General features: G+C 45.1%; 1 protein-coding gene across 1 annotated transcript in view; it reads right to left on the bottom strand.

Moving 5' to 3' along the window:
• Positions 1-3,098: 3,098 nt before the first annotated feature.
• The window catches only part of itih5 (inter-alpha-trypsin inhibitor heavy chain 5), a 67,323-nt gene continuing 43,847 nt past the window's right edge, over positions 3,099-26,574 (bottom strand). The window contains exons 8-13 of the mRNA XM_078235916.1: positions 26,329-26,500; positions 22,468-23,313; positions 20,484-20,537; positions 14,631-14,747; positions 7,805-8,182; positions 3,099-4,763 (exon numbers count right to left, since the gene is read on the bottom strand). Of these exons, the coding sequence (XP_078092042.1) occupies positions 4,405-4,763; positions 7,805-8,182; positions 14,631-14,747; positions 20,484-20,537; positions 22,468-23,313; positions 26,329-26,500 (1,926 nt within the window). The 3' untranslated portion in view covers positions 3,099-4,404. The remainder of the gene's footprint in view (positions 4,764-7,804; positions 8,183-14,630; positions 14,748-20,483; positions 20,538-22,467; positions 23,314-26,328; positions 26,501-26,574) is intronic.

The following is a 26,574-nucleotide window of genomic DNA, read 5'->3' as shown; positions in this document are numbered from 1 at the left end:
GCAACCCCCTCTCTCAACCTCTCTCTCCTTGAAGATACTCTTAAAGATCATTCCGTTTGGTCAAGCTTTGAGGCATCTTCCCTGATTTCTCTTTCTTAAGGCTCGGTGTCACAAAATGTCAAAGATATTTTTGTTGATATTGCTCTATTAAGCGCCTTGGATATTTTATACATTAGGGCGGCACAGCGGCACACTGTTAGCACTGCTGCCTCACAGTGCCAGGGACCCAGGTTCGATTCCCAGCTTGGGCCATTGTCTGTGCAGAGTCTGGATTATGATGACCCATCACAGCCATCATTATTATTCCATTAAACTCCATCCTAGAGTGCAGTTACTGTTAGTGGGCTTTTTGTGACGAACAGGTGAGCGGCACGGTAGCACAGTGGTTAGCACTGCTGCCTCACAGCGCTAGGGACCTGAGTTCGATTCCTGGCTTGAGTCACTGTCTGTGCGGAGTTTGCATGTTCTCTGTGGATTTCCTCCCACAGTCCGAAAGACATGCTGGTTAGGTGCATTGGCTATGCTAAATTCCCCCTCAGTGTACCCGAACAAGCGCCGGAGTGTGGTGACTAGTGGATTTTCACAGTAACTTCATTGTGGTGTTAATGTAAGCCTACTTGTGACACTTATAAATAAACTTTATTTGACTTGGAGTTGTTGAGCTGCCTTCTTAAACTGCTGCAGTCATTTATATTATATTGTCATTTATATTAATGATTTGGATGAGAATTTAGGAGGCATGGTTAGTAAGTTTGCAGATGCCACCAAGGTTGGTGGCACAGTGGACAGTGAAGAAGGTTATCTCCGATTGCAACGGGATCTTGATCAATTGGGCCAGTGGGCTGATGAATGGCAGATGGAGTTTAATTTAGATAATTGCGGGGTGATGCATTTTGGTCGATCGAACCAGAGCAGGGCTTACTCAGTTAATGGTAGGGCATTGGGGAGAGTTACAGAACAAAGAGATCTAGGGGTACATGTTCTACTTGAAAGTAGAGGCACAAGTGGACAAAGTGGTGAAGAAGAGTCCAGAGGGGCAATTTTTTCACACAGAGGGTGGTGAGTGTCTGGAACAAGCTGCCAGAGGTAGTAGTAGAGGCGGTTACAATTTTAAAAAGCGTTTAGACAGTTACATGGGTAAGATGGGTACAGAGAGATAGGGGCCAAACACGGGCAATTGGGACTAGCTTAGGGGTTAAAAAAAGGGGCGGCATGGGCAAATTAGGCCGAAGGACGTGTTTCCATGCCGTAAACCTCTATGACTCTATGAATGGTGTAGAAATATTGACAAGTGTTCCACAGGGAGTTCCAGGATCTTGATCCGAGTGAGTGTGAAGGAACAGTGATAAAGTTGGAAGACAGGATGGTGTGAAGGGGAGGCAATAGACTCATGGTATTATCGCTAGACTATTAATCCAGAAACTCAGTTAATGTTCTGAGGACCCAGGTTTGAATCCTGCCACAGCAAATGGTGGAATTTAAATTCAATTAAAAATATCTGTAATTAAGAATCTACTGATGACAATGAAACCATTGTCAATTGTTGTAAAAACGCACCTGGTTCACTAATGTCCTTTATGGAAGGAAATCTGCCATCCTTACCTGGTCTGGCCTACATGTGACTCCAGAACCACAGCAATGTGGTTGACTCTCATCTGCCCTCAAAGGGCAACAAGGGATGGGCAATAAGTGCTGGCCAGCAGCGGCGCCCATGCTCCATGAATGAATGACCTGGAAGGGAACTTGTATGTGGTTGTGCCCCCCTGCACACCTTGCTTTTGCCCTTCTGGGTGACAGAGGTCGTTGGTTTGGAAAGTACATCTTGTTGATGGTAAAGACTGCAGCCACTGTGTTCAAGTGATGGAGGGAGCGAATATTTAAGCTGGTGATTGGGGTGCAGATCAAGTGAGCTGCACTATCCTGGAATACTGTTAAACCTCTTGAATGTTGTTGGAGCAGCACACATCCCATTTTCATAATGAAATAAACAGAACATTTCCTGTTTCTGTAAGTACAAGAGATCAGAAAATAAATGGAAATCTTATATGTTTACCAAAAACCCTCAAAATGGGTTTGGTGACAGGTTTGTATGAAAGAATCGCTCCTCCCAGCACCTGCTTCTTCCACCTTCTAAGGTAACACTGGGAAAATGTCTATATTATATCTAGATGTAAATCAATAATATTTATATTCAACTTGCTGCAACTGTGCACCTGAATGAAAATGGATTTCTAATTTAATCCAAAAAATGTTTCCATTGAGTAAAGGGTGAAATTGGTGGGAAAATAGTTTGCCCATTCAGGTGTTTACCTGCTGTGTCTTTGGCACATATTCTTCATTAATGCTTTGGAGACATCTCACAAGGAGGTAGAAATACAATGACTCAATCAGTCCATCCCTCATTTCATAGAATCATAGAATCCCTACAATACAGAAGGGGGTCATTCAGCCCATCGAGTCTGCACTGACAACAAACCCACCCTATTCCCGTAACCCCACATATTTACCCTGCTAATCCCCCCGAAACTAGGGTCAATTTAGCATGGCCAATCAACCTAACCCGTACATCTTTAGACTGTGGGAGGAAATTGGAGCACCCGGAAAAAACCCATGCAGACACGGGGAGAGGGTGCAAACTCCACACAGACCCATTGTCCACTCGTACAGTGCCCCATCAATCTGTCCAATAGTTTTTAAATTATTCTAGTATTTTTATTATATTGCCCCGATGTTGATTCAAGTAATGAATGGAAAATGCCTGCCCACATGCCTACAGCATCCCAAGTTATGCTTCCTCAAGCACCATACTATAGGTCAGAGAAATATCCCACTGGTGTAAAAGTGCATCTTGACAACAGTTCTAGGTTTGCTTTCGTCAAATTGACCTTTTCTCCACTTGTTTTACTGCCATGTTTTGGATTTGACTTTACTGATGTTCACTATTTTAGATAAGGTCACACCATCATCACCACCTCTCAAGGCTGAGAAGTCTAAAATTCTTCAGTATTTGCTCATTATTGACTCCACTGACACTATAGCCAGTCACCTCACAGCTGACTGTCTCCTTTGAGTTTGGATGATTAGAGCTAGATTCAAGGTAATAGTTTGATCAGAGAATTCTATGGTATATGGCAATCCTCTGACTTGTACTTTATTGTTTTTACAACATATATACCAGCTTCATCATCTTTTGTAAGGTAAATTCCACTGAATTCACACAGAGCTATCATCAAAATCTGCTCTCAGTTACCCTTGGACTTTTTATCAATCATTTTTCATACATGCTATGGAAGCGACACCCGCTGTGTATTTGGAACATTCTTTCAATGGTAGTCTTGTAGGGCAATGAACCGTATCTTCTAACCGATAAACTTAGGAATTGGGGCAGCACGGTGGCACAGTGGTTAGCACTGCTGCCTTACAGCACCAGAGTCCCTGGTTCCATTCCAGTCTGTGTGGAGTTTGCACATTCTCCCTGTGTCTGCGTGGGTTTTCTCCGGGTGCTCCGGTTTCCTCCCACAGTCTGAAGATGTGCGGGTTAGGCTGATTGGCCATGCTAAATTGACCCTAGTATCAGGGGATTAGCAGAGTAAATATGTGGGGTTACGGGAATAGGGCCTGGGTGGGATTGTGGTCGGTACAGATCGATGGGCTCAATGGCCTCCTTCTGCATTGTAGGGATTCTATGATTAGCAATTTAAGCAGATGAACATTTACTGCATCTGCATGAATTTCTTCAGCCTTACTGTTAATGGAGGTTTTGAAAATAAATGGCTAAACAGCGAATAAGGGAAAGTTATATTAATGTGTTAAAGAGACTGTACCAGATATCACCATATCTAATTACGAGGCATACATTTTACTACAGCCCTTTATATGTTATCGACTCCTGCTAACCCTTACACAAGTCTTGTTGATCGTTCTTTTCAAGGCCACTTGTCCTTTACTTTACTTTGGAGATCCAGTTGGAAAGTTAGTCTGGCAAAGTCTAGCTTTATATTTTTGGAACATGTCTCTGAATGAAGTATCTGATGTAGCCGCACCTGGCTCTAAGTGGCAGGGAAGTGGGGGAAAGGACTCACAGTAATGAGTGGGCTTAGACATGTAATGTCTTTCATACCCATCCTTCAGTGAGGGCTGGTTATTTTGTCGAGAGCCACAAAGCAAACCCCTTTCAGGAGAGTCCCTGGAGGGAAACAGTTCACTCATTTGCAGAAAGATCCTTTGGACTGTGGCTGCAAAAATTCTTGGATACAGACTGAGCTTTTAAAATGTTTTCTGTCCATGGGAAACTCAAGAGAACATCTGCAGTGAAATGTTATAAACCATGTGGTTACCAAGGAGACAAAGCATGACATTTGTGATTGTGCAAAAGCCAACTAAATATCGCCGTTGCAACAGTTTTTAAGGAAAGGGTGGTAAAAAAATAGACATTATGTTCTGTTCTGCCCATTGAAGTTCAGTTGCACTGCTTGTGGTTGCCTCAAAGAGATTTGACACGAGATAATCTTTGTACGCTCCATCAATCAGATTAATGGCATTGCTTTTGGCAAACCAGCAGTCGACCTGGTGCTGCCCATTGTAAATCCATCTTTGCTTTTTCACCACGGGCACAACTCGATCTTTAATAATTAGCATGATCACCGACCCCTTCGACCTCCCACTTCCTTCGTCCTGAGCTCCTGTCTGATTTTGCTGTTTCGCTGGTCCAGTTGTCCTTGTAGCTGTTTCAATGATTTGCACCTCCTGGTATAAGAACTGGCCTGCAGGAGAAATATTGTTATGATAACGTCTGGTATGAAAATGCATTACCATTCATAGACTTTAACCCATCTGAAAGCAGGACTGGTGATAGGAGATCAATACTTCACTGCAAATACAGAGAAATAGTGAAAGGCATAGAATCACCTACAGATCTTGAGAGCCAATGGGAAGCGAACCTTTGTTCAATTTTCTCCCTTCTTTTTCCCTCCTTTCACAGAATAGAATCCCTACAGTGCAGAAGGAGGCCATTCAGCCCATCGAGTCTGCACCGACCACAATCTCACCCACGCCCTATTCCCGTAACACCACCTATTTACCCTGCTAATCCCCCTGACACTAATGGACAATTTAGCCAATCCACCTAACCTGCACATCTTTGGACCATAGGAGGAAACCGGAGCACCCGGAGGAAACTCACGCAGACACAGAGAGAACAGACAAACTCCACACAGACAGTGACCCGAGGCTGGAATTGAACCTGGGTCCCTGGCGCTCTGAGGCAGCAGTGCTAACCACTGTGCCACCGTGCTGCCTTAATGGTGTTCCCAAATTGTGCTTTGTCTTTAACAGAAGTCGGCTGTCATTAGTGTGTGCAGCCTGGAAATATTTGGAAAGGGCTGTATTTCAGACTTCCTGGTTGGATGCCAACACATCCTGTTGACTGTGTAGCGCTCTAATGTAACTTACCCCTGCTTCATGTATTACTGTTTACATAATGTATCATTTACTAGCTATTAGCTTGCGTGACTCATGCAAACCCTCCTCCCACATGGAATCCTAGGGGTGCGTGAAAGCCAAATTTCTATGTGCCACAGTTGTCCGTGGGAATAAAATAAAAAATTGGGTCTGCCTGCTGAGCTCTGGGAAAGTACTACAGACTATTTTCTTCAGTTACACCTGTATTGAGAAACCGCGGGTGTAAACTCAAGACATTACAGTGAGGAAAGGTAAGCCACCATGATTAATGCAATGTGAGCCACCTGAACGCTGCCTGAGCACTATTCCTGCTGCTGAATTCTGTGCCCTGTAAATGAGGGCAGTGCGGTAACATTACTAGGCCAGTAGTTTTTTAAAGTTTATTTATCTATTGGTCACAAGTAAGGCTTACATTAACACTGCAATGAAGTTACTGTGAAAATCCCCTAGTTGCCACACTCCCGCACCTGTTTGGGTCAATGCGCCTAACCAGCACGTCTTTCAGACTGTGAGAGGAAACTGGAGCACCTGGAGGAAACCCACGCAGACATGGTGAGAACGTGCAAACTCCACCAAGACAGTAACCCAAGCCCGGAATCGAACCCGGGTCCCTGGCGCTGTGAGGCAGCAGTGCTAACCACTGGGCCACATGCCGCCCCAATCCAGAGGCCTGGACCCATGACCCAGCAAAATGAGTTGAAACCATACTGGGGGAATGTTAATTAAATAATACCTGGAATGAAAAGCGAGTGTCTGTAATGGCGACTATTAAACTACTGGATTGTTGCAAGAACCCATCACGTTCACTACTGTTCTCTAAAGGAAGAAAAATCCGCTGTCCTTATTCAGATTATATGTGACGCCAGACCCAGCAATGCAGCTCTGATGAAGGGTCACCCAGACTCGAAATGTTGGCTCTATTCTCTCTTCACAGATGCTGTCAGACTTGCTGAGGTTTTCCAGCAGTTTCTGTTTTTGTTTCAGATTCCAGCATCCGCAGTATTTTGCCTTTATTGCAGCAATGCAGGTTACTCTTCATTTCCATCTGGAATAGTCAAGCTCACTGCTCAGCTATAGTTGAGAAGACAGCTCACTGCCGCCTTATCAAGGGCATTTGTTTGTTTTGCATCTTCACCTAATACACTTTTATTACCCCCCCACAATTTGAAAATAGTGGAGAAGGGTTAGCAACCTGATCATCATCCTAGCGGCATCACGAAGACTCCTTCCATGACCAATGAGTCCTGGAGTGGGATTTGAACCCAGACTTCACCTTCAGAGACACGGGTGCTACCCACCCAGCCACAAGACTTCCCCTTAAGGGCATTTAGGGGATGACTGATAAACGTTAAATAGAGTCATAGAATCCTACAGTGCAGAAGGAGGCCATTCAGTCCATCGAATCTGCACTGATCACAATCCCACCCAGGCCCTATCCCCATAACCACATGTGTTTACCCCAGCTGACACGAAGGGACAATTTAGCACAGCCAATCCACTTAACCCGCACATCTTTGGACTGTGGGAGGAAACCAGAGCATCCAGAGGAAACCCACGTAGACATGGGGAGAATATGCAAACTCCACACAGACAGTGACCCAAGCCAGGAATCGAACCCGGGCCCCTGGCGCTGTGAGGCAGCAGTGTTAACCACTGTGCCACCATGCCACCCTAGCCCATATCCTGTGAATGAATGACATAAGATGCAAGCTACTGAAAACAAAAAGGGATTTTTTGTTATTTCTCTACCAGCCCTGCTGAATTCTAACTGGAATGAGAGAGTTTCACCTTGTTTTGTTACTTCTGGCTTCTTACCAATGCAATCTGAACTCTTTTCAAAGTGGCATGAACAAGGCAATTTCAAAACAAGACACTTGCATTTATACAAGAGCTATTTCAGGAGCATCTGAAATTGTTCCACTAATAGCAAATTAGTTTCTAATTCATTGACCGCTATGTAATGAAATACAAAAGCCAGCAAGATCCCACAAACAGCAAGCGACCATTTTCCTTTTGCTATTGTTGGTTGAGTGAGTAATGTTCGACATAATGACACAGATCTGACCATCATTCCCTGCCGGCTGATAGGCGGAGTGAACCAGTAAGATTGTGTGAGAGCTGAGAACTCCTGATCATGAGACCAAGTCGCTAGCTGGTTAGTCGAGTAACAGCGTGACTAAACTACCATAGCCCCATAACATAAAATTAGTCTGTTAAGATGGTCAATGTATGATGTAACCTGTAATAGCATAGCTTAAGAAACGTTGTTAAATTTGATTTTAAAAGTATCATTACAACACACACTGGCACAAATATATTATTTAAAAAATGCAGGCCACTTTACCTAAGAGTCCGTGAGCATTGGGGGAGAGCCCCTTGCTGTTGAGAATGTAGAATCCCAGGTGATCTCTCTGATAGGGGGCAGGATTCTTATATTGATGAAGCAGGAAGACAAAGGAGGTATACTCCTGTATTGTCACGGTGACCTTGGATTTAGCAGTCACGGAAACCACTAAGCCTTCACTCTCCACCTCTATGGTTTTATCACACGATAAGATAAATCTATCTCGGCTGTCAAAGATGACCTTGTGAGGTGTGATTTCAATATAGGAGCGGGAGGGTTTACTGACAATGATGGTGATGGCGCTGAAATAGGTGCGCTGCTTCTTATGTCCATTAGGAGGTGCTGGAGATCCAATCAACTGCCCATTAACTGTCACTCCTGCCAGCAACAGAAGATATTATTAGACATCGCAACTTTAAAATCATTACCATGCAGGAAGATTCATATGAACCACACTCACTTTTAAAATCACTTTTCAATATGGCCAGTGCCAAAGTAACAGACAACAGATCTTTTTGTTTCATTCATTCAAGGGATATGGGTATCATTGGCTGGCCAGCATTTGTTGCCCATCCCTAGCTGCCCTTGGAGGGCAGTTGAGAGTCAACCACATTGCTGTGGCTCCAGAGTCACATGTAGGCCAGACCAGGTAAGGACGACAGATTTCCTTCCCTAAAGGACATTTGTGAACCAGATGGGTTTTTTCGACAATCGATTGATGGTCATCAGTAGATTCTTAATTCCAGATATTTTTTAATTGAATTCGAGTTCTATCTGTCATGGCGGGATTTGGATCTAGGTTCCCAGAATATTAGCTGAGTTTCTGGATTAATAGTCTCGCAATAATACCACGAGGCCATCACCTCCCCATTTTACCTTTGGTTCAATGTGATTGACTACTATCTTAGGGACACAAATATTTTTCTGGCCAATAACTAGTAAAACTGGAATGATGAAGGAAATCCACTTTGAATCCTATAGCAATTATGTTTAGCCCCTGAGGTTTGGCAAGTGTAGCCAAATGATTGGGGAGTCTTTTGCCACTTGAGTGTACTTCCTGATAAGTCCAATTCAAGCCTTGGTGCTATGATACTGGAGAATGCTGACACATTTCTCAAAAATAGAGGGAACTGTTCAACGTGCATGAACCTAGGTTTCCACAGAAGTTGTCCCAAATTCTTGTTCGGTCCATCTCTGCGTGTTCCACCAATCCCTGAGTCAATCAGTCAAATCCCATAGAAATTCAGAGACTGGGGATGGGATTCTCTGGGCTCCCCGTGGCATGTTTCGTGTGGCGGGAGATGGGGTGCTGTTGGACAGCGGAGGGATGTTCTGGTCCCGCCACTGTCAAAGGGTTAACTTCACCCCATGCCACCTAGAAACCCGTAGCGGGGGTGCGCCATTGGCAGGACCAGCAGATCCCACCAGCATGAACAACCAGAAAACTCCGGCCTAGATAGGATTATATTCACACGAGTTTAGAAGAGTGAGAGGGGATCTCATAGAAACTTATAAAATTCTAACAGGCTTAGGCAGGGTAGATTCAGAAAGAATGTTCTCAGTGGTGGGGGAGTCCAGATCTAGTGATCATAGTTTGAGGATAAGGGGTAAACCTTTTAGAACTGAGGTGAGGAGAAATCTCTTCACCCAGAGGGTGGTGAATGTGTGGAATTTACTACCACAGAAAGTAGTCAATGCCAAAACGTTGCCTGAGCTCAAGAAGAAATTAGATTTTGCTCTTGGGGCTAAAGGGATCAAGGGATATGGGGGGAAGGAGGGATCAGGACATTGAATTCAATGATCAGCCGTGGTCAAGATGAATGGTGGAGCCGATTCGAAGGGCCGAATGGCCTCCCCTGCTTCTAGTTTCGATGTTTCTATTTATTTAAAGGAATCTGATCTTCCTTCCTCCAAAATGTCAGTCAATACGATGTTGGAATTCACATGGAAATAACAGCATTTTGTCACACTTGCAATGTGATGTTGTTACAATAAAAGAGAGACTTCACTGTTGAACCTTTTTCCACTGCCATATGAACATATATAATGCTTCTTTAGAAACAAGGAAGAATCTTGCATTATTCTTTATGTTAAAGGTCTATGCACAAACATAAAGCCCTATTACAGAAAAGATGAATTGATTTGGAGGATTGGATACATCCACGCATTGCCACATTACTTTGTTCCTAGTATGGGGGGTGTGGGGTGGAATCCTGTTCTCTATTCTCTCACTGCTTTATATAAGGGGCTTTTGTGAAAGTGATATTGGGCAATTTCAACCCAGTTACTAAGGTATATGAGTCCACGCGATACATTTGATAAAATTAATCTTAAATTGATACTATTTGGCATAGAATTGGTAATTTACCAGAGAAAGACTATAAAGAAGGATGGTTAGGGAATTGGAAAATATCTTACAAAAAAGAATCTTCTGCGGTTAAGACCAAGGCAAAACTTTGTGCCAGAAGTGAAGGAAGTTTACTCGAAACGGAACTGAGCATTCACTATCTGAGTTTGGAATGCTTGGTGCTGACACTGAAAACCAAAATTATTGAAAGAAAATTGTCTATTTAATGTTTATTAGTGACTTGAGAATACAGGAATTTAGGCGGTTATAGGATGGTGAAATGGGCAGATGCAATGGGTGCAATGAAGCGTAGAGTGATACATTTTGATAGGAAAGATGAAGAGAGGCGGCACGGTAGCACAGTGGTTCACTGCTGCCTCACAGCACCAGGGACCCGGGTTCGATTCTGGCCTCGGCGTACTGCCTGCTCTGAGTCCGCACGTTCTCCTGTGTCTGCATGGGTTTCCTACGGGTGCTCCGGTTTCCACCCACACTCCAAAAATGTGCAGGTTAGGTAGATTGGCCATGCTAAATTCCTCCTTCGTGTCCCAAGATGTACAGATTAGGGGATGTTGCAGGGTAAATACTTGGGGCTAAGGGGAACAGGTCTGGGTGGGATTTCCTCTTAGTGTCAAGGGGATTAAGTGCAGCTGCCAGGATAGGGCCTGGGTGGTATTGTTATCAGTGCAGACTCGATGGGCTGAATGACCTCCTTCTGCACTGTAGGGATTCTATGGACTAAATGGTACAATTTTATAGGAAGTGCAGCAACAGAGAGACTTGCGAAGACATCAATACAAATCTTTAACGGTGACAGGCTAGGTTAAGCCTGAAAAAAACATATGGGATGGTTAGCTTTATTATCATAGAAACCCTACAGTGCAGAAAGAGGCCATCTGGCCCATCGAGTCTGCACCGACCACAATCCCACCCAGGCCCTACCCCCATATCCCTACACATTTACCCGCTAATCCCTCTAACCTACGCATCTCAGGACATTAAGGGGCAATTTTAGCATGGCCAATCAACCTAACCCGCACATCTTTGGACTGTATTAATACAGACAAGGACGGAATTTTCCCAACCCGCCCATGTCAAGAATCGTAGCGGGCGGGATACGGACCGTGCAAAAGTCCGTTGACCTCGGGTGGGGTTTTCCAGCCTTAGGGCGAGCGCGTCTGGAATATCCCGCTCACAGAGTACAAAAGCAAGGGAGCAAGAAAGTTATGCTGAACTTTTACAAAACAGAATCAGGGCAATGGCTTGAAACAAACAGGGGGGAGGCTGGGCGTTCACATAGAATCATAGAAACCCTACAGTGCAGAAAGAGGCCATTTGGCCCATCGAGTCTGCGCCGACCACAATCCCACCCAAGATCAAGATCTACCCCCATATCCCTACATATTTACCCGCTAATCCCACTAACCTACACATCTCAGGACTCTAAGAGGCAATTTTTAGCATGGCCAATCAACCTAACCCGCACATCTTTGGACTGTGGGAGGAAACCGGAGCACCCGGAGGAAACCCACACAGACACAAGGAGAATGTGCAAACTCCACACAGACAGTGACCCAAGCCGGGAATCGAACCCAGGTCCCTGGAGCTGTGAAGCAGCAGTGCTAACCACTGTGCTACCGTGCCACCCATGAAAGAAGATTTAGGAATCCACAGGTAAAAGTTGAGGCAATAGAAAAACTGGCACAGTGACACAGTAGTTAGCACTGCTGCCTCACAGCGCCAGGGACCCTCTTCAATTCCCGGCTTGGGTGATTGTCTGTGCGGAGTCTGCACATTCTCCCCGTGTCTGTGCGGGATTCCTCCGGGTGCTCCGGTTTCCTCCCACTGTCCGAAAGATGTGCTGGTTAGGTGGATTGGTCATGCTAAATTCTCCCTCAGTATACCTGAACAGGGGCCAGAGTGTGGCAATTCGGGGATTTTCACAGTAACTTGATTGCAGTGTTAATGTAAGCCTATTTATGACACTAATAAATTAACTGTATTTTAAATTTAATATACAAATGTGGATAAAGCGAACATGGCAGACTGGATTCTGGGTCACTATTTGGTGAGCACCACACTGCTTCTGACGCACATTAGGTGGAGGCAGGAATGAGCCACGATTCGGGCAGACGGTGGCCCTCCCTCAGTTGCAAGGGATGCAAAGGCAAAGCCAGGAAATGCAGGAGGGATTGTCAGCAACATTCCTGTTCCTGCAAAGCCAATTGCAAGATTCCCTTCAGTTGCAGGTGATCTTGCCAGCATTCCAAACAGATTCTCACCCTTTCTGGATGAGAGCCTGAAGGGGGAGGAGGGCCCAGGAACATCACATTCGGAATTCCCGCAGGTGCAAATCCCATCTTTGGTCTCTTGTGAGAGTTAGCGGCTGTAAGGGGATTCGTATCTGTGGCGAACGGGCCTTGAAAAATCTTGGCCATTATGCTCAGTCCTGGACACCGAACATTGAGGAGGATGTCAGCAATTGAGGTGATAGAGAAGAGATTAATTAGAATGCTGCCAGGGATGAGTGCCTTTAACCAAAAGAGAAAATGCTGGAAAATGTCAGCAGCATCTGTAAGGAGAGAAAAAGAGCTGACGTTTCGAGTCCAGATGACCCTTTGTCAAAGCTAAAAGGCAGAGTAAGTGGGAGATATTTATACTGCAGGGTGAGGGAATGAAAGATGAGTCATAGCCGCAGAAACCAGGGGAAAGGCTGCTAATGGCAGTCCATTGAGAGAATAGGAGGTGTGAATGGCCAAACGGCAGAGAAGCTGCAATCAGAGGGTAAGCTGTGGCAGATGAAGATGTGGGGGGAGGGGGGAGATGGGTGGGAGAGAAATAAAATTGAGAAAAAAGGGGGGAAAAGGGAAGCAAAGGGGGAGAAAAGGTAAGAAAATGGGAGATAAAACAGGGGAAAGAGTTGGGGGGAGGGGAAGAAAAATAAAGAAAGACTAAGATGAGTGACTTTATATGGAGACAGAGAGCAGACAAGGTTAAAAGGAGATTTGACAGAGTTATTCAAATGATGAATGGTATTTGACAGAGATGGGGGGACAGTTTGCTGGGAGAAAGATCAGTCACTGGAGATAGAGTTAAGGTAACTGGCAAAAAACCAGCAGCAAATTTAGGAAATATATTTTTAAACAGAGTATGACTGTGATCTGGAACACGTAGCCTGATCAGGTGGTGGAAGCAGATTCATTGGGAGCATTCAAAGAGAATTGGATAAATACATAGAACATAGAACTGGATAAATACGTGAAAGGAAAATAATTTAAAGGGCTGAGGAAAGAGTGGGTTCAAAATCCAATAGAAGCGGCAGAGGGACTTCACTGGAGCATTCTGGGAGAAGTCGGCGCAGCAACATCTTCTGAGAAGTGGGAGTTTCTTCAGCCAGAGGGTGGTGAATCTGTGGAACTCATTGCCACAGAGGGCTGTGGAGGCCAGGACAGAGATAGATAGGTCTTGATCAATAGTTACGGCGGATCAAGGGTTATGGTGAGAAGGCAGGAGAATGGGGATGAGAATCATAACAGCCATGATTGAATGGCAGAGCAGACTTGATGGGCCAAATGGCCTAATTCTGCTCCTATATCTTATGGTCTAAAATGGATAGCTCCATCAGCAAGTGAACACAAACATGGTCGGCCAAAGAGTCTCATTCTGTGCTTTGTGGTTCTATGATTCGCATCTCAAAGAATCATCATAGAATCCCTACAGAGCAGAAGGAGGCCATTTGGCCCATTGAGTCTGCACCGACTCTCCGGCAGAGCATCTCACCCAGGCCCTATCCCTGTAACCTCACATATTTTTATCAATCGAGGGATTGAGTTTAGGAGTCCGGGGTTAATGATGCAGCTATATAAGACCCTCGTCAGACCCCACTTGGAGTACTGTGCTCAGTTCTGGTCGCCTCACTGTAGGAAGGATGTGGAAAAGATTGAAAGGGTGCAGAGGAGATTTACAAGGATGTTGCCTGGATTGAGTGGCATGCCTTATGAGGATAGGCTGAGGGAGCTCGGTCTTTTCTCCTTGGAGAGACGAAGGATGAGAAGAGACCTAATAGAGGTGTATAAGATGTTGAGAGGCATAGATCAGGTGGACTCTCAGAGGCTTTTTCCCAGGGTGGAAATGTCTGCTACGAGAGGACACAGGTTTAGGGGGCTGGGGGGTAGGTACAGGGGAGATGTTAGGGGGAAGTTTTTCACACAGAGGGTGGTGGGCGAGTGAAATCGGCTGCCGTCAGTGGTGGTGGAGGCAAACTCAATAGGGTCTTTTAAGAGACTCCTGGATGAGTACATGGAGCGTAATAGGATGGAGGGTTATAGGTAGGTCTAGAAGGTAGGGATGTGTTCGGCACAACTTGTGGGACGAAGGGCCTGTTTGTGCTGTAGTTTTTCTATGTTTCTATATTTGCCCCATGATCTCAATGACCAATAAGTAACCAAGCTTTTAAAACATTTTCAGTTTGCTACTTACCTGAACCCTCCTGATCAGACACGAGTCGGAGTATGTTACCTGGCTCACCATCTATGTTAAAGCATACGGACAGCTTGCTCAAAGGAAAATCAACAACAAAATGAGGATCACCATCAGCTGCGTAACAAACAAATAGTAGTTTATGTGGACGGCATTAAGTTGGTAAATACAATAAACAGGTTTGGAGCAATAATACCTTCAGTTCACTTGTTTGCAATTATTGGTAACAACTTTTCGAAAAGAACATAAGAACATAAGGACTAGGAGCAGAAGTAGGCGATCTGGCCCCTCGAGCCTGCTCCGCCATTCAATAAGATCATGGCTGATCTTTTCGTGGACTCAGCTCCACTTACCCGCCCGCTCACCATAACCCTTAATTCCTTCACTTTGCCTTAAAGACATTCAATGAGGTAGCCTCAACTGCTTCACTGGGCAGGGAATTCCACAGATTCACAACCCTTTGGGTGAAGAAGTTCCTCCTCAACTCAGTCCTAAATCTGTTCCCCCTTATTTTGAGGCCATGCCCCCTAGTTCTGGTTTCACCTGCCAGTGGAAACAACTTCCCTGCTTCTATCTTATCTATTCCCTTCATAATCTGACATGTTTCTATAAAATCTTCCCTCATTCTTCTGAATTCTACTCAGTCTCTCATCATAGGCCAACCCTCTCAAATCCAGAATCAACCCAGTGAATCTCCTCTGCACCCCCTCCAGTGCCAGTATATCCTTTCTCAAGCCAGGAGACCAAAACTATACACAGTACTCCAGGTGTGGCCTCACCAACACCTTATACAGCTGCAACATAACCTCCCTGTTTTTAAACTCCATCCCCCTAGCAATGAAGGACAAAATTCCATTTGCCTTCTTAATTACCTGCTGCACCTGCAAACTAACTTTTTGTGATTCATGCACAAGGACACCCAGGTCCCTCTACAAAGCAGCATGCTGCAATTTTTTACCATTTTTTTTAACCAAAGCTTTGACCAAGGGTCATCTGGGCTCGAAATGTCAGCTCTTTACTCTCCTTACACACGCTGCCAGACCTGCTGAGATTTTCCAGCGTTTTCTCTTTTGGTTTCAGATTCTATCATCCGCAGTAATTTGCTTTAATCCAAGGAATCCGTCCACCCCTTCTCCAGCGGGAAAAAAGTGTGTGAAGATACACTAAAAGAAAACTGCCCAAAGACATGAAAGAACCTCAATCTATCCAAGTGACCGAAAGGGAGGAAAGACCTTCTGTGAAACGGAACCAGTTTTACGATTGGGAATTTTGACTTCCCTCAGTTGTCCCTTGCTTTGATAATTTATAGAGTTTTTAACAATCCAGCGTTAGTGTCCTCTAATCATTATTTGCTGATTAATCTCATTCTAGAAACTGGAAGCAGAGTAGGCCATTCAGCCCTTCGAGCCTGCTCCGCCATTCATTTTGATCATGGCTGATCACTAAATTCAATATCCTGATCCCCCCCTTCCCCCCCATATCTCTTGATCCCTTTAGCCCCAAGAGCTATATCTAATTTTTTCTTGAAATCACACGTTTTGGCCTCAACTACGTTCTGTGGTAGTGAATTCCACACATTAAACACCCTCTGGGTGAAGAAATTTCTCCTCACCTCAGTCCTAAAAGGTTTACCCGTTATCCTCAAACTATGACCCCTAGTTCTGGATTCCGCCACCATCAGAAACATTCTTTCTGAATCTACCCTGTCTAACCCTTTTATATGTTTTTATAAGATCCCCTCTCACTCTTCTAAGCTCCAGTGAATATAATCCTGACTGACTTAGTCTCTCCTCAAATGACAGACCTGCCATCCCAGGAATCAGCCTAGTAAACCTTTGCTGCACTGTCTCTCTGTCCTGTTTTCCTGATCTTTGCTGTTGCCAATCTTTTTGACCTCCCTTTGAGTTTCTCAAATGAAACCAAGACTTGAACAAAAATAAACAGCAATCTTAAAGCATACCAGGGCATTTGAGATCACATGCTGTTATATTTAGAATATTAATATTGTAGCGCAGATAACTCTGAAATAGATTCAATGTGAGGTATGTCAAACCAAAGAGTGTAAGGCAGCTCCCAGATGTGTAACGGAGACAGACATGGTCAAGAATAAAATGATAGAGGGATTAAATCAACATATAGGGCCTGATTTTACCATTTTGAGTCTAAGTGCCGAATCCGGGCATCAAATAGATCCGCACCTGGAATCCTCTTTCCAGCGCGCCCATACGCGTTTTGCCGGCTCCGGTCCGATCCGCACTGTGGGCGGGGCTTAGCGCTGGCGGACCGATCGGAGCTCTGAACTGCGCATGCGCAGTTTTTTAAAAATCTGACGGAGCGCGCCCGAGCGTGAAAGAAAAAAAAAGCAGAAAGCGAAGAGAGCAGCTCTCTGACGATCATCCTCTGGGGGTGGAGGGGGGGGGGGGGGGAGGGGGGGGGGAGGGGGGGAGAGGTGGAGGGGGGTGGGACCCAGATCATCCTCTGGTCGGGGGAGATCCGCTGCCAGTCTGCGGCCGATCGGTGGGGAGGGAGGGGGCAGGGGGGTCCGCCGCCACTCTGCAGGCAATCCCTCCTCCCCACCGGAGGAACGAATCCCTCCTGCCAGAGTGGACGTGCGGCCATGCCATCCCACAAAACCTTCAGGATGAAGCGATTCCTCACCAAGCAGAACCGGCCGATTCCACAGTGGATCTGCATGAAAACCGGCAACAAGATCAGTACAAGTCCAAGAGGAGACACTGGTACACTACCAGCCACAGATTACTCTTCCCTGCAGGGGCAAGAGAGCGGGAGAGATGGCTGTGGCTGGTCGTGTACCAGTGATGGTGTATCCCTTTACAGGCCCAGCTTGGTCCTTCTCCAGTGTCTCCTCTTGGACTTGTACTGATCTTGTAGCCGGTTTTAATGCTGATCCACTGTGGAATCGGCCGGTTCTGCTTCATCTTCTTAGCGAGGAATCGCTTCATCCTGAAGGTTTTGTGGGGTGGCATGGCCGCACGTCTACTCCGGCAGGAGGGATTCGTTCCTCCGGTGGGGAGGAGGGATCACCCGCAGAGTGGCGGCGGACCCCCCTTCCCCTTCCCTCCCCACTGATCGGCCGCAGACTGGCAGTGGACACCCCCACAACCAGAGGATGATCTGGGTCCCACCCCCCCTCCTCCCACCCCCCCAACCAGAGGATGATCTGGTTCCCACCCCGCCCCCCACCCCCACCCCCCCCCCCCCCAACCAGAGGAGGAGCTGGGTCAGAGAGCCGTTGGAGTCTCTGACCCCGCTCTTTGGAAGCTGCAGCAACGACTTTAGACTTTTATTTGGCAGGTCGATTACAGCGCGGACGCGGATCGGGCCAGAAGACGGTAAAGTGGGATTTGGAGGTAGAGTTGGGCACGCAGTTCATTAAGTCGATTTAAATACATGCAAATGCATTTAAATCATCAGGCCACCCGATTCGGGCACGGGCCGGACCCGCACCTGAATCGGGTGTCGGTAAAGCCGCGATCTGTTTGGAATCGCGTGCAGATCGCGGTATAGGCCCGACGCCCAACTTTACCACGATTTCGCGGCCCGAAAATGGGCGCGAAGTTTTGGTAAAATCGGGCCCATAATCTAAGATTGGGTCTTGGAATAACACACTCTCACGCTAGATCACTGACTAGAATAGTTCATATCTGCGGTTCTTTATGCTATGAACATGTAATTGGGCAGCCAACGTTTTGTGGATCTGTCAACTAAAAGCCAGAAGCAAAGCAAAGATGAGTTCCGCAAGTCACACACAGCCTCTCTCACAGGCCCTCCAGCAGTCAACTGTGGAAGGACTTTAGCACAGACATGCAAGAAGCTCCCTGGATTGTATAAAATTAATTGAAAATATTATGGTGCATTCACTTGCATCTTGAGTAGCTTTCATTTCAAATATTTTCCTTCAATCTCCCCCCACCTCCCCGCCCGCTCTTTCAAAGGGAATGGAAGCTTGCCTCCCACTCAGCTGCCCCTTGCCTTTATTGGAATGCCTTGACATCATGTCTCAGTCTCCATCTCCATTGTGACCCCCACCCCCCAGGGCAAAAGTAAAATGTCACATCTTTCAAACTTCAGTTCCTGGCATTCTTCAAACTTTGGCTGACTGTATCGGAAGCCACAATCTCTGATTCACAGCTACTGTTCACATCAACACGCCTCATCCCCAAAATAATTTGGTCACAGTTGTGATGACTTCAGCCAGGCTAATGAGGTTGGCTTGCGAGAGTATGAACTACCTGATGAGTCTTAATTGATGGTTAAATCAGGGAGCCTCATGCTCCCTATTTAAAGCACGCGTGTCAGACTCCCAGGGAATGTCGCAGGAAGCAACTGGAGAGCTGGCTGTGTACATATGTATGGTGTAAATAAAGTAACTTAGTGACGTGACTTTCGCCTCCGTGGAGTTATTACAACAGTGTAAAAAAACCTATATATCATACCAAATGGTACGAAAGAAACTTTGGCTAAAGTTGCAAATACAGCTTTGCAGACAGGTCAACTTCATTAGTGTACAAATGTTTAATACACGTGTACAATTGTTCTGTCCGGTGTTTTAATGGAGATGTCAACTTGTGCCTTGATATAATATATATATAAAAAATTGATGCGCTACTCAAACACGAGGCTTGAAGCTCAGTAAATGAAAGGCTTTTATTTACTGTAACGAAGCTACCAGAACTTATATACACTATCCCAGACTGAAGGGGTCCCGGCCAGAGCAGGGACTCTTATACCTCTCCCAGGAGGCGGAGCCCGACTGGGATGTGCCACAACACTACAGTACAGAGGTGTAACAATCCCACCCTAACCCCAACAGCAACAATAGCACAACCCAACAGTAACATATGTACATCCTTGTAGTACTGGCCAGCCCCTGGCTCAGCACTATCCAGTGGGAACCAACGATGGTTCACCACAAAAATATAATGTTACGGTGGCAATATAACACAACAGCATAACATAGGCTGGCACAGTGGTTAGCACTGCTGTCTCACAGCACCAGGGACCCAAGTTCAATTCTGGCCTTGGGCGACTGTCTGTGTGGAGTTTGCACATTCTCCTCAAGTCTGTGTGGGATTCCTCTGGGTGCCCCGGTTTCCTCCCACACTCCGAAGATGTGCAGGTTAGGTGGATTGGCCGTGCTAAATTGACCCTGAGGGTGGATTTTCAGGCTGTGCTCGCCCCAAGGCTGGAAAATCCCGCCTGTGGACCTTTGCATGGCCTGTGTCCCACCCCACTACAATTCCCGTGATGGGCGGGGCGGGAAAATTCCACCCTCAGCATCCAAAGATGTGTAGGTTAGCGGGATTAGTGGGGTTAATATGTGGGGTTATGGGGGTAGGGCCTGGGTGGGATGCTCTGTTGGAGAGTTGGGGCAGACTTAAAGGGCCTAAAGGCCTCTTTCTGCACTGTACGGACTCTGTGATTCTATGATGATATTATGCTACATTATATTTTACACTACTATATTCCATTTAAGTAGCGAGCAAAAAGAATTCATAAGATTCCATTCAATATCCCAATCTGAATACACACACAACATAATTTCAAGATTTATCAGCGAGCTGCAGAAAGGGTCCCTTGTAATTTTTGTTTCTTTCAGATTTTAACAATTTGGTCCAGTCAGTCAGTCAGTCAGATAATAGCTGGTGTGTGCTTTTTAACCATCTCTGAAAATGCTCCTCTTGTTAAACAGGCAAACCCTGTGTAATTAGCAGCCTGGTGTAACACTGCAGTGGACACGATAATTTCTGTCCTGATTGAAACATGAAGCAGTGGTTTACAATAACCAGTTCAAGGGCTTTTAGTGAAGAGGTTCAAAGCTGAAGCACTTACCTGAAGTTTTTGAAACCACCACTGTTTTCTTTCTCTCTCGTAAGGAAGTGCTGTCTAGACAAAGAAATGTCAGTATTAAACTAATTGTTGAGCTTAGTTCTTCCCGAATAACATCTAGCAATTAACTGGACTATGTCTTTTGATGAAACGTTAGCATGTAATTGCTGTTTAACTCTTTAGGTACTGAACCTCCGAGGCATTTTGTACCAGTAGTTTTTTAAAATTTGATTTGATTTATTATCCTCACATGTATTGGGATACAGTGAAAAGTATTATTTCCTGCACACAATAGAAACAAAACATACCGTTCAAAGAGTACATAGGGGAGAAGGAAAGGAGAGGGTGCAGAATATTGTGTTACCATCAGAGCGAGGGCGTAGAGAAAGATCAACTTAATGCAAGGTAAGTCCATTCAGAAGTCTGACAGCAGCAGGAAAGAAGCTGTTCTTGAGTCGGTTGGTACGTGACCTCAGACTTTTGTATCTTTTTCCCGACAGAGAAAGGTGGAAGAGAGAATGTCCGGCGTGCGTAGGGTCTTTGGCTATGCTGGCTGCTTTGCCGAGGCAGCGGGAAATGTAAACAGAGTCAATGGATGGGAGGTTAGTTTGAGTGACGGATTGGGATTCGTTCACGACTCTTTGTAGTCTCTTGTGGTCTTGGACAGAACAGGACCTGATCTCCCTTTGGAAGATCAGTGGAATATATGAAAAAACAGTGTACACTACCGCCTTTATTATTTTTCTTCCATTTCCACTGATCTTCTAATGAAGGAATCCTTTCTGCCAAATGATCATGTCATATGGGCTGTGATAAGTACTCTAGTTATTGTAGTTTCACAAAAGAAACTTGAAGATTACAACTTGCACAATGCATCTCTCTTGTACACACAGATTTTGTCAATAATGGCTGGGAGTCACTGCCCCCCGATTGACTGATCCAGGTTTTGGGAAGGGAGCAGAATTCAAAGTCAAGATTGTGAAGAGTGAGAACCAAATATATTCTTCTAATATACAATGGCTAACTTTACAGGTGATGTTTAGGTAGAATTATGACATTCTAATATACTCATGGCTGTAAAGATTTGATTTTCAGCATCGATGGTGGGAGGTGAAAGAAAACAAAGGGGGGAATTTTATGGCCCCTCCCACTGCTGAGATTTTCCGGTTTCCACTCAAGTCAAGGGTCCGATGTGGGTCTGGAGTCAGACCAGACCAGGTCAGGATGACAGATTACCTTCCCTCAAGTTCATTAGTGAACCAGATGGGTTTTTATGACAATCGATGAGGGTTCCATGGTCAGCATCAGACTTTAATTCCAGTTCTTATTGAATTTACTGAATCGGCATGTTTGCTATGACTCTCACCAACTTGTACAGATGCACCATAGAAAGCATCCTTTCTGGGTTGTATCACAGCTTAGTATGGCTCCTGTTCTGACTAAGACCGCAAGAAACTACAAAGGGTCGTGAATGAAGCCCAGTCCATCACTCAAACCAGCCTCCCATCCATTGACGCTGTCTACACTTCCCGCTGCCTCAGAAAAGCAGCCAGCATAATCAAGGACCCACGCACCTTGGACATTCTCTCTTCCACCTTCTTCCGTCGGGAAAAAAATACAAACGTCTGAGGTCACGTACCAACCTGCTCAAGAACAGCTCCTTCCCTGCTGCTGTTAGATTTTTGAATGGTCCTATCATATATTAACCTGATCTTTCTCTACATTCTATCTGTAACTGCAACACTATATTCTGCACTCTCTCCTTTTTCCTTTTCCCCTTTGTACTTTATGAACAGTATATCTTGTCTGTATAGCCCGCAAGAAACAACACTTTTCACTGTATCCCAGTACATCTGACAATAATAAATCAAATCAAATTTCCCTTTTACCATCTGCTGTGGTGGGATTTGAACTCAGGTCCCCAGAGATGTTATCCTGGGTCTCTGGATTGCTACTCATGTGACAACACCACTGCACTCCACCTTACCTGGTTTATTTATTTTCTGTAAACTCTGTGTTCTCTCATTTTTCAACTCAGATTCATTCATCACATTCTCTGTGGATCCAATGCTCTGTTCATCTAAACTCTTCACACTCAGTGAAGTGAGGGGTGTGACAAAATGATATTCCAATGACAGATTTCTTGCTTTGTCTGAAAGAATTTTCTTCTCTCTGCGGTTGCCACTCTTCAGTCGAGATCTCAGCAGTTCTTTTATGGTTAAATAGCTCCACGCCCTTTGGACCAACTTGGCAATTTTAGCTCTATCCTTGGCGTAATTTAAACTTTTCCTGGTATCATTAATAATCACGTCTGCCTCCAGCATGAGGTGCTTGTCACTCGTGCTTGCAGTAACTTGGACGTGCAAGTTGTCAGCAGTGCTGTTGGTCAACTTCCCAGCAACCACGAGCTCTGATCCATTGAAATAGTTTGTGAAGAAATTCTGCGTCACGTAAGACACTGAATCCTCAGAATAATCCACACGAATGTCCGAGAGGAGTGGAGTCCCAATCTCATCATAGAAACCTTTTAGCTGGGTGCTTGCATCCGAGTCTTCATCGATTCTCCGCATTACTCCACAGTTCTCCAGTGCCATTCGCTGGAGGAGCCTGTAATCCACATCTCTTCCTATTCCCAAAGTGAAGATGCAGAACTTGTTTTCAACGGCCTTTTTCGTGTTGTTTAGGATTTTTTGAGGTTGAATTTCAGCAATGGTTGGCCGCCCATCTGTCAGGAAGATGATTAGTGATACCGTCCGCACACTCTTGTCCTGCTGAGCTATGTAATCTTTCAACAACTTCGATGCGGTCTGGATGGCATCATTTATGTTGGTATCTGGGAAGCAAAGTAAGAACTTTGAACTAAACTGGAATCTGAAACCAAAAGAGAAAATGCTGGAAAATCTCAGCAGGACTGGCAGCATCAGTAAGGAGAGAAAAGAGCTGATGTTTTGAGACCAGATGACACTTTGTCAAAGTTAAAAGGCAGAGAAAATGGGAGATATTTATACTGCAGGGTGAGGGAATGAAAGATGAGACATAGCCACACAAACAAGGGGAAAGGCAGCTCATGGCAGTCCATAGAGAGAATAGAAGGTGTGAATGGCCAAACGGCAGAGAAGCTGAAATCAGAGGGTAAACTGTGACAGATGGAGATGTGGGGGGAGAGGGGAGTTGGATGGGAGAGAGGTAAAATTAGAAAAAAGGGAAGCAAACGGGAAGAAAAGATAAGGAGAGGGGAGATGAAATAGGGAGAAGAGTGGGGGAGGGGGAAGAAAGATAAAGAAAGACAATAAAGAGGTAAAAGGTAGAGAATAATTAAAAATTAAGTGAAATACAAACAACATTTTGGAAGCATCTTAGAACCATTGGAGTTTCACAGCACACAAGGAGATCATTTGGCCCACTGTGTCTAGGTAGACCTCCAGATGAAAGAGTTATCAGTCCTACACAAATGCTTTTTGTTTTAATGTTCAGAGATTTGGCAAATGAAATAATTGAGAAGTACAAGGATGTAAATTACAACTTTAATTTGGGATGGTATTGGTTTATGTAGAGGCCTGTTACAAATGTCAGGCATGCATTCCAAGACCTGGTAAGATTCTAACTCCCTGGCCTCATCTTCATAGTAAGGATTGGACTTCAGTGTGGCACAGTGGTTAACACTGCTGCCTCAGAGTGACAGGGACCCGGGGTTGATTCTGATCTTGGGTGACTGTCTGTGTGGAGCTAACATGTTCTCCCCGTGTCTGCGTGGGTTTCCTCCGGGTTTCCTCCCATAGGAAATATCCTTGAGGGAAGGAAATTTGCTGTCCTTATCTGGTCTGGCCTACATGTGACTCCAGAGCCACAGCAACGTGGTTGACTCTCAACTGCCCTCGGGCAACTAGAGAAGGGCAACAAATGCTGGCCCAGCCAGTGACACCCATGTCCCACGAATGAATAGAAAAAAATCCAAAGATGTGTCGGTCAGGTGGATTGGCCATGCTTAATATGTGGGGTTATGGGGGTAGAGCAAGGGAGAGGACCTGGGTAAGATAGAGGGTGGGATTTTATGCCCTTGCTCATCCCAAAACCTTAAAATCTCGCCCGAGGTCAACAGAGATTTGTATTGTCTGCCTTCGCCCACTCCGATTCCGTAATGAGAGGGATGGTAAAATTCCGGCCAGAGAGTCAGTGCAACGCGATGGACCAAATGTCCTCTTCTGCACTGTAGGGATTTTATGGTTCTATGTGAGGAGCAGGCGAGCTGGAGTGGGAATTCAGCCAGCTCCGAGAACACGCAGATATAACCCCACAACGCTGTGGTTAGTCTCAGGAACAGAAGTCCTGATCAGTGAGAGGAAGGGAAGTCGAGAGCAAGAGCTTCCTGGCCACTTCAGTCACTGTAACTGGCAGGATATAAGGAGGAATTGTGTTCGTGGAAGGGATTTATAATCTGTTCTTAAAAGAAACAAATTGGTCTCTTCATTATTCGCTGATTCTATATTTATTTTTAAACTAAGCCCTCATGCTGCCAGCAAACAACTGGCTTGGGGCGTTCGCCGGGCCGGACACTGAGGGAACTGTTTATCTGTCAGCAAGTTTATCCTCAAAGGTTTTTCCAGTGTGTGTGTAGCTCCAGTCTTGCTCACTAACTCGAGCTCTCAATCCACATGACTGATTTTCCCCACTTATAGAGTAATAGAATCATAGAGTCATGGAGGTTTACAGCATGGAAACAGGCCCTTCAGCCCAACTTGTCCATGCCGCCCTTTTTTTTTTACCCCTAAGCTAACCCCAATTGCCCGCATTTGGCCCATATCCCTCTATACCCATCGTACCCATGTAACTATCTAAATGCTTTTTAAAAGACAAAATTGTACCCGCCTCTATTACTACCTCTGGCAGCTTGTTCCAGACACTCACCACCCTCTGTGTGAAAAAATTGCTCCTCTGGACACTTTTGTATCTTTCCCGTCTCATCTTAAACCTATGCCCTCTAGTTTTAGACTCCTCTACCTTTGGGAAAAGATATTGACTAACTAGCTGATCTAGGCCTCTCATTATCTTATAGACCTCTATAAGATCACCCATCAGCCTCCTACGCTCCAGAGAAAAAAGTCCCAGTCTATCCAGCCTCTCCTTATAACTCAATCCATCAAGTCCTGGTAGCATCCTAGTAAATCTTTTCTGCACTCTTTCTCGTTTACTAACATCCTTTCTATAATAGGGTGACCAGAATTGCACACAGTATTCCAAGTGTGGCCTTACCAATGTCTTGTACAACTTCATCAAGACGTCCCAACTTCTGCCTCTGTGCTGAGTGTGAAACATTCTGACAAAACTATTTAAAAAACATTGTGTGCAAAAAAAGCCTCTGAAGAAAGTTGAAATTGTTGACAGCTCTCGCCGATTTTGTAAAAAATGTGTAATGTACAAAGATGTGGAAACCATGAGTACCCCTTCTAGCAGTTAACCCATTATCAGTAACAACTCATAATTTGTCCTGGATGTCTCTATCATACTAAGAAGTTTAACAACACCAGGTTAAAGTCCAACAGGTTTATTTGGTAGCAAAAGCCACATCAAAAGCCAGGCATCTCCACATCATGTCTCTATCATGACAGGAACCATCGTCAAGTGTTTCACTCGCTACATTTTCTGGTGTAATGCAGATAACTTATAATGATTTTCTGTCGTCAGAACAGGGTGTATAAGTAATATACATCCTGTTCCACACAACTCCACACAAGCTCAGTACTGATGCTAAGGAGGCTTCCATTCAAACAACATCACAAAGACCGAAAGAGAAGGTTTTCTATTCGAGATCAGAAGCTTCAGAGTGAAAATAATAGACGGTTTCTTTTACCTCCTGTAGGTGACATTGCGTAGATGTACTTCTTGGCATCTCTTATAGTCTCCCAGATGACAGGGACAAGTTTTCCACTTTGCCAGACCTTGATCCGGCTGGAAAAGTTGATGATATTGAAGTGGTCGGTGGGTCGAAGGTCATTAAGGATGGTGAAAAGGGCATCTTTCGTCTGAAAATATGCACAACGCTTAGTGGGGGGCCATTTTTACCATAAAAAAATGAAACTTGTTTCTACTGCAGACA

The sequence above is a fragment of the Mustelus asterias genome, chromosome 19, assembly GCF_964213995.1.
Source record: "Mustelus asterias chromosome 19, sMusAst1.hap1.1, whole genome shotgun sequence".
Classification (NCBI taxonomy): domain Eukaryota; kingdom Metazoa; phylum Chordata; class Chondrichthyes; order Carcharhiniformes; family Triakidae; genus Mustelus; species Mustelus asterias.
Note: the sequence above shows the minus strand (reverse complement) of the source record. Positions and strands in the feature narration are given on the sequence as shown.